The 9186-nt window shown below is 45.0% G+C and overlaps 1 protein-coding gene across 1 annotated transcript in view; it reads right to left on the reverse strand.

Moving 5' to 3' along the window:
* Window positions 1-8944, reverse strand: part of VAMP2 (vesicle associated membrane protein 2) — a 47633-nt gene extending 38689 nt beyond the window's left edge. Inside the window, exon 1 of the mRNA XM_076340827.1 lies at window positions 8711-8944. Coding sequence (XP_076196942.1) covers window positions 8711-8712 — 2 coding nt within the window. The 5' untranslated portion in view covers window positions 8713-8944. The remainder of the gene's footprint in view (window positions 1-8710) is intronic.
* Window positions 8945-9186: the final 242 nt, after the last annotated feature.

The raw sequence follows: 9186 nt of genomic DNA on the forward strand, positions 1-9186 counted from the left end.
AACCAGTCCTAGCAAATCAGGCCTGCAGCATTCACCACTCTCAGCTTACACAATTCCGCCAGAGTTTTGCTTATTGATGCTCAATCTGATGCCTATTTAGGAATCTTTGCATTTTTACCAATAGGCAAGTCCAATTATCTTGTGGCAAGATTTGATCCCACTCAGGATGTTCGGCAGCACAAAGTGCCATGCCAATCAGTTTAGCTGCTTGGTGACAGCATAGAGTGCTCTATGCCTTTCAGGGTTAGATGACAACTTTGGTTTTGCTGCTATTGATTAAAGCTCGTTGTTTCTTTGTTGCCTTTCCCCATCCAAATTGTCACCATGGGTGACAGCTGTTGGGTGCAGCTATTCTCTCTGTGCACACACTGGAAATGGATGCTACTGGAGACACATGAAGGAAAGAGAAGGGGGAACTATTCTCTGTCAGAGCTATCAGCAAACCTAGCTGGAGTTCAGGAAGCTTTCCCACAGATCAACCTAAAAGAGTGTGTGTGTGACAGAGAGAGAGAGACAACACTCTTTTTTCAGTGTTGTTCAGGATCACTGAGAGCAGTAAGAAATGTCTGGTCTTAGAATTCCCCTCTAAACTCCAAAATAACATACAAAACACTATCCCATGTGATAGTCTGTGCCAACAGCTGGGGGATAACAGCAGATCAGGTTTATGCTTTCAAGCAGCAGTGCCCTTTGCGTTACTGCAGCACACTGTAATTAAGGCCCCGAGTAGGGCCAGATTCACTAGCATGATAAAGAGGAGCTATTTTTGTATGTGAATTCAAATGAACAAATGTGATTTCTAACCATTAACCTCCTGAAGTAGATAACAAGTGGGTTTAGGGATAATTAATGATTTGCATAGTTTCTAGGAAAGCTTTACCAGGACCCATATATTTCTAAAATGCTGGCACACTGCCTGACTCAGGACCTCAGTGTCTAAAAGGGCAACTAGTGCATTACAACACCCCCCACCTCCCAGAGCCAGCACCCCGGCCTTTCTGTGGGTGCAGAGGAGATGCTGAGAAGCCTGTGGAGCCAATTCCCAAGTCCTTTCCTTCACAGATCCACACTTGCTCTTTTATAGGCAACCGTGTTTCAGTAGAGCTGAGTACTTTGGGTGCATTGCTCACTTTGAAGGTTCAGAGATTAATTCCAGCAAGAACTACAGTTCAACAAGGCTCACTGGGAAAACTCACTCCTCACCTCTTCTCCAGAGGTACGTGAAATCTAGACTGAGGAAGGAGATCTGGAGAGGTAGGGAAGGTGCTGGGCTAAGGATCTGTCCTGCTTCTGACAGCCCCAAAGTAAGAGGTACCTGCTACCAGCATGGATATAAGGAGCACGCCCTGCTGAGTGTGCCCACAGAGCTCCTGTACGGCTCCACAGACAGAGGATCCACCTCCACAGCCGTGCCCTGAAGCAACACAGTCCTTTGTGCTAATTCAACTGCCACCATCTTGCTAGATAAACCAGGGATTAAACCCACCATTTCCAGAAGTTACAAACTGAGCTGCAAAAGCCACAGCTCTGTGGCAGTGGATCACAGCTCCTGTCTCGGTCAGCACACCACTCCTTGGTAACCTTGCCTACTACCAGCAATTCTTACCTCTTCCCGTCTGCTGCATGTGACAGTGAGATTTCCTTCTCCTCTGTTACGGATCTGGACACCCTAACTTGATATAAGCACATATGTTTTTATTAAAATGTGCACTCTGCACTACTGAGACAGCATTTACAGGGGAACAGAATGATAACTTTTTCCAAACTACCAAGCTGTTGTAAGACATGGTGTAGAAAGATGGGAGCAGACACCAAGCTAGAGGAGATTGCATTGAATATGAAAGATGAGAAAGTTCGCTTGCAGGGAACCTGGGTTTTGTTTTCTGTGAAAGGAATATGAACCGTTGCATTCAAGCCAAATTTAATAATGCATTCCAGTGATCTGCCTTTTTTTTTTTTTTTTTTTTTTTAAACTCCCACATTTCCTCCCTTGCCGAAAACCGTATGTTTTCCCCTTCTATTACAGGTATCTCTGCGGCATCCATTACCAACAGATTGAAGATTTAAGTGCTACCAAGTTATCATGGATGAAAAGTCAAAATCTTGAATGTTTGAGAAACAATCAAATGTTAGTTTAATTAACTTCAACATACTCAATTTTGACTGACCTTTTCAAACAGAATCACAGAAACACTGAGTTTGGAAGGAACCTCTGGAGATCATCTAGTCCAACCCTTTGCTCAAAGCAGGGCCCACTAGATGAAGTTGCTTAGGACACCATCCAGTCAGGTTTTTTTAATATCTCCAAAAACAGTTTGCAAAACATCTCTCCTGAACACGTGCACTACAGTCCTTTAAGAAGTTATTTAAAACCAAATTTTGCAACTTCATTTCAAAGAATGCGAAGAAGTCTTTTGATAATTTTGTAACATGACACATTTTCCTGCATCCAGAATGAGAAGTAAGAAAAGCATTTTCCCTACAATGACTGCATTTTTAATACTGTTCAATTTTTCAATTTCATTTTCCAATTAAAACTTTAAAAGTTCAATATATAAATTTCCAACTGGATCTGGTGTGAGCATCTTAAAAGAAAATCAGCATCTATCCAGTATCAGGCACTAACAACAGTTCAGTACAACACTTATCACTGCGTATTTCCTCTCTTCAGCTCTTTTCTAGACCACGTAAGAAGTTTTGTAAACTCTGTGGATGCTTGCTTTCCTACTTAGACTCCAGCATAAGGACACCATTCGATGAAGCAGGACACATCAGAGCCTCTAGTGTATTCCCACCACCCATCAGTTCTGTTTCTGTCTCCAACTTCTCGCAAAGGCTGTCTCAATTCTGCATGGTATTGACATGTTTCACAATAATAAAAACTCCAGTGCAGTTCACAGCACTGACTCCTCACAAACACAAACTGTCAGCTATTTGGTGCTTCCAAAACACAAGCAAACTACAGCTCTGCTGTATAAATATGCAGTGACAGCACTTGATTCCAATACATTTACCGGTTTACATTTAGAGAGCACTGCAATAGATGAGAATGTACTTTAAAGAAAACAAAACAAACAAAAAACCCCACCACAATTCCTGAAACAATGTGGTTTTCACCTTCTAAAAGGTCCTAATAGGAGAATCTCTATTTTCTAGAAGAGTTCTCTTTTGACCCTGTGATACTAAGTCCAGCAGGTGTAAGTTAACACCTGATAAACTAAATTTCTTTCTCATTTACTCTGAAATAGAAATACTTTCATTTTTCTGCGTATTTCTCATTAAGTTTTGCATCTGAAGAGATCAAGGAACTTGATCAGGTAATTCAGATCATCTGGTCAGGAACTTCCATTCTAATTATTTCACCCAGTACAGAAGCTACAATATAATTGCAACGGACAAAACACTTGCAAATGTACAGACAGATCTATTTCAATGAGTTACTACTTTACACAGAAAAACATAAGGTTGCCATAACCGAGCAGTTAAAAAAAAAACCCACCTTGCAATCATTTGGTGGTTGTTCAGTGGATAATGGAAAAGAGTTTAGAGGGCTCAAGTACAGACATCAGAGAAAAAAGGAATTGCATCATTAAAACACACCAGCCTAGTTAATTGCTGGTAATGGCTACGAATAGTGACAGTAGAGAGTACTGAATGAGGTAGGTGAGAGGATATTTTCTAAGTTGTAATTGCTTAAAATGAGCAGTTCAGTCAATTTGAACTTATTTGGGACAGTCTGTACTGCCCCTTCCAGGGCACCACAAACATCTGGCTAAAGCTGTCAGTGAGAATCTTCCATGTGTTCTGCATCCTACAAGTGGTGGCAGAAGGGCGGTGGAAGGAGGGGGATAACAGGTTTAATACATTGCTCTCCTTTCTTCAGCCATGCCTGTTCGCCCCGGGGAGCATTCTGTACACACAAGTGCACACAAACATGGGTTTGCCTGGTGCTCTACAGCCCAATTATTGATTTTTCAGGAAGACATTCATTATGTAAATAGCATCTAAAAAGGGTAAATGCTCCTTTGGCAGACCAATTCAGCTTCCCCTACAGCCACTTTAGGTGTCCTCTAAGTCACGCCACAGCTGGAACTATCCATGCAAAATACCTGGAAGTCAACAGGAACAGGTTATGGACGATGCACGGCAGAATGAATGAGCGCTAAGTCACAAGGAAAGGGACCACCGAACTAAATATATTTGGGTTTCATCTACCTCATATTAGCCTGTTTTGAAGAATGTTTATCATGACGCATATTCATTTTGTCTGTACTTGTCACATATAATTCCCAGTTGCTCCCATTCTGGGATTATTTTCTTCGCTGAGGTCCTCAAGACACCATTCAGTTTGATCTCTACACTTTCACTCATCACCCAAATATACAAAAGATTTATGACCTACTTGGGCCACCCTTATTTCAAATGGTGAGTGTATCAGGAATAACACTTAATGTGAGCCGGAAGCATTTATTTCTAATGCAATATGTGAAGATCCCTGTCTGCATGACACCACAAAAGAGCAAGTCAAGGGAAGCAAACAATGAACAGAACATATATATCCCTCTGTTGACGACTCAAAGCAGCAGACTAAACAACAGCTCCTATTCCTAACACCCTTACTTCAAGGCTCTTACTCAGAGCTGTGAACCCTAGAACCAGCAAACAAGGGTCAGAATAGAACCATGCTGAAAATGGGGTCCTTTCCCCTTTCTCAACATCCTCTTTTCATGTACACAGCCCCCCTCCACTGAGTACAGCCTGGTTATTTTCACTACAAGCTCCATTACATCCCTTAAATGAGAAGAACAACGTACTCCTTCATAGCTATGCTTGTGTGAACCAATACTGTAAGACCCTCAAACCATCGGTCCCTCTGGCTGACTCGGGGAGGGGAATGTCAGAAAATGTAAGACTGAATCGAGCTTCTCTGGGTCTGAGGCAGCTGGCCACCAGATGTAAAACCCTGAGAGCTCCAGTGGACTCAAATCTTCCTGCCACCATGGATTTCCAGAGCTCTTTTGGAACATATTTCTAAGGGAACATGGACACTTACCAGCATGGAACAGCTGCACCACTTAGAAAATTTACCCCTCCATTTCATGCTGGTTATACTTTCCTAGGACATGCACTGGCTGTACACACTTTTGTAAGCCACTAAACTCCCTAAAAGCACTGGATCAGGATTGTGTAGAGAACAGTACTAAATTGGTTTCTCTCTGCTGATCAGTACAAGAGAAGGGCAAGGTAGGGAGATTTTGCCGAGTTTCATAAAATTATGCCCACAAAAGGAGGGCTAAGTACTGCTCTACTAACAGCAGGAGACCATAGCCACGCCATTCTTTTCAGAGAAACTGAATAGACATTCAACCAGAACAGAGTCATTACAACTGGTGGAACCATTTTAATCCCATCCGTCCCCTCCAGGATGTACTCCTTGCTGCTCTAAAACAGGCAGAAGGATTTTTTTTTTTTTTTAGAAAGCTCTAACTGCTACCCAAGGAATGAGATACAGCGAGGCAATTCTGCCCCAGGGAGAGCCAGGTGCTTTGCTTTGCTGCTTGTCTCACAAAAGTTGTACCCTGCAATACAGCACATTTTTATTGGATTAATGTAATCAAAGGCACCCTGCTGTCTGGTCACTGACCTATCTGTAAACAACAGATGACATGATGCCATGAGCTTCTATTATATATAATTACCTATTGAGATGTGACCATTGTAAAAGAAACAAAACCATATACTTCACCTGCTGCTGTTAGTCTATTTTCCAGAGAGGAACAAAGCCTATAAGCGCCTCAGCTTTGAGCGCCATTTTCTTCTCCTCCTTCACTGGAGGAGAGCCCTTCACTGCTCCTCATATCTCCTCCAAGTAAGTTCGTGTGCTCTCCCTTACACCTGGAACAATCTTCCCAGCTGCACTGGCATGGTCCAACCCTTCTCTGTTCTTGCTTTAGACCCCTCTTATATCCTTGTCCTTTCATTCAACCTTTTTATGTCACAGCTTCCTCCCCTCTGCCTGCACCAAGGTGAAAGATGTCTGTTACCTGAATGTATCTTATCTGCCCTGGATTGTACTCACTGCGATAGAGACCACAGGGACAGATTCCCACCTGATGTAAATCAGTGCAGGTCTGCTGGGGGGATACACAAACATGAATCACAGAGGAGATGGTGAATAAGGAACACCGTTCTCTGATTTCCAGTACAAGAGTAAGATCAGACAGAACCTGCTATCTGCTAGCTCAAAACCAACAGGAAGCAGCTTTCACACCCTGCACGGTCCAGCTGTGGAGCTCCTCGCCACAGGACACTGCAAATGGAGCAACTGGACACCTTCTGAAAGGACAACAAAACCCGTTGGGAGTCATGAAATACAAAGAACTCTCCTCAGGTTCAGGTACTCCCTGAGCCTTAAATCGCTGGAAACCAGGAAAGTATTCTGGGAATACCGCTGCATACCCACTGTTTTCTTGTGCTCTTCCCTGAGCACTCCCTGCAAGCTGCTTTAGGGGACAGCACACCGGGATAGATGGAGCTGTTGTTTGACCCAGTGAAGGAGTTCTTTATCGACACTAGTCCACACCAGCTGAAGACACAGCATCGTGTCTCACATGCATGTCTGTATATGCACGAGAAGAGTCCATGTTTGCAATGCACCATAGGTGTAATAGCAGGACAAGTAACCTCTACAGAGTATTTGGTGCTTACTAGCAATTAGCTTTTATAGTGCAATGAACTACAAATGTAGCTTGCTGCTACAAGTCAGTAGTTAATACACATTTATCTCTGTTGTTCATCAGTAACTCAGAAGCTACTGGGACATGATATTCATGCAGATGTTCAAAAAAAGTTTTCATTACAATATCTGGCAATGAAACAGAAGCCAACTGACACTGCCAATGGCAAGCTGGTTATTTGTCTTGGCTTTGTTTCGATTATCAAACTGAAATTCTATATTGCCAAAACAGACAAAAAACTGCTTCCCCTTTTTCTTCTAATTTTTGTCGGAAGTCTGATGCAAGTCCCCTGCAGAAGTATGACTGAGTTATATTAGCATCACCCTTTCTGCTTTATTTACAAATGCTCTCATGAACACCTATATACACACCAAGACTGAAATGTACACAGGTTAAGTTAAACGTTATCCACGTTATTGCCTTGTGTCTGAACAGCTTAGATTGTATAATACTGCAGCAGCAAACTCTTGTATTAATCATTGAAGAACAGCTTACATACGAATAAAAGTATTTGATGTCATCGTCTGGCTTGATATAAACAGAACTAGGCAACAGAAGCTTACAACGAACTGGCTTTTGCTAGATGGAGTTCAGTGTTTACATAAGGAACCTTCTTTTAGATAGCAATTTTTTTTACTTCCAAAGAGTTCTTTGCTTTGGAAACATTTTAGACAACACGGACAAAAGCTTATTGTCCAAAATATTATATAGGAAATAGCATTAAAGAAAAAAGCCAGCATTTCAGAATATGTGATTGTAGACTCTATTTTGAAAACCCCTCATGAAGAACAGTTGGTTGTTGGAAATATTTTAAAAGTAATTTAATCACAGATTGCCAGGACGGTTTCCACTCCTCATCTTGTCTGAATCAACCAAGCTCCAGTTCTTCCAAGGCCACCCAGTACCAGCAGATATTTAGGCCCATACACCACATGTGAGTGAGTGACTGTTCGTTTTAGACATCTTCTCTGGCTGTCCCTTAGGAGTCACTGGGAATGAGCAATGAATTGAGACGATAGTAAAATGATGCGTTTAGCTACCTGAATTCTTTTGTGAATGAACAGGGGTCCGATCAATTCCTACTTACCTCAGCACGGTTCTGGTTTCAGAATTGACTTTGGGGGTTTCATCACTGCCTAGCAGAGAACATTAATGCTTTCATTAATGCTGAATGCAAAGACTTGGGAGAGATATTTGAAGAGATGCAAACAAGAAGGAACAGATTATTATCAAGTGCTGCTGACAGGAAGCCATTGGTACTGGAGACGGTGAGGCTGAATTGATCAGACAGCCAGTATTTGAGGGAGAACATTTCGTTAAACGGTGAAAATAAACAGCACTCAGCAGCTGTGGATCAGCAGCACGGAGTGACTCAGGCTATTGAACAATCCTGACTTGAACCTGTTGAGGATCTTGGCCCAGCGTTTCCTTTTGAGTATTAATCCGAGTTAGAACCGTGTCAGTAATCCCCTCCGCTGCTGCCTGGCAGCCGGATAAACAGCAGCGAGAGCCCCATCTAAGCGCCCGCAGGTTAATAGCGGCGGCAGACAGATTAGACTTCCATGCCGCCTGCTACAGCCTCCGGCGGGCTGAATCAGACACGCCGAGCCCCACGCCCTGGAAATCCTCCCTCGGAGCCCGCAGCCGCACGGATGCCGTCCGCAAGGGCCCCGGCGGCTTCAGACATCTTATTCCCGCTTCCGCCCCTTCACCCCGCCCCGCGCATCCCACAGACACCGAGCCAACGCCGGATCGCGAAAGTTGATCCCCCCGGGGCTGCGGAAGCAACAGGGCGACACCCAGCTCTTTTCTCCGAAGTCCGCACGGCAACTCTCCCGCCCCCGCGGCGGCTGCGAACTTTCCGCGCGCCTTTCTTTGCGGGGCAGCCCGCAGCGCAGCGGGGCGGGGGACCGGGGCGGGGGACCGGGGCGGGCCGGGCGCCGCTCCCCCGGCCGGGCCGCCCGGGTACTCACATGGCGGGCAGCCGAGCGGGTGCCGAGCGGCTCAGGGTCTGCTGCCTCCCTCTCCAGCAAAGATGGCTTTCCGGCTCCGCTCCTGCTGCAAGCGGTCTCCTAGTATTGTAGGCACCGCTGCTGAGATAGGAGGGGTAGGCACCGGCTACTGAGCATGCCTGTGCCTCACATCACGGAGTAGGAAGTAGAGGCCAGGCACAGAGGTACCCCCTCCCCACCCTCGCGCCCGGCAGGAGAAAGTCCTAGAGCGACTAACGCGAACGGAGCCTCCCGCCGCCGGCCGCGTCCCGCCGCCTCCCCGTGCGGAGCAGGAAACGTCTCGCCGGGGTGTGGTTACCAGAGCCGGGCCCATTCCGGCCAGGAGGCTCGGGGGGGTCACTTCGATGTGAACCTTTGTCTGTTCCTGTAACCACCTTCCTTCTCCCTCTCCTCTCTGGAAAGAAAAAAAAGGAGCGGGGGGGAGAAGAAAACCACGA

Source organism: Aptenodytes patagonicus, chromosome 6, assembly GCF_965638725.1.
Source record: "Aptenodytes patagonicus chromosome 6, bAptPat1.pri.cur, whole genome shotgun sequence".
NCBI lineage: Eukaryota > Metazoa > Chordata > Aves > Sphenisciformes > Spheniscidae > Aptenodytes > Aptenodytes patagonicus.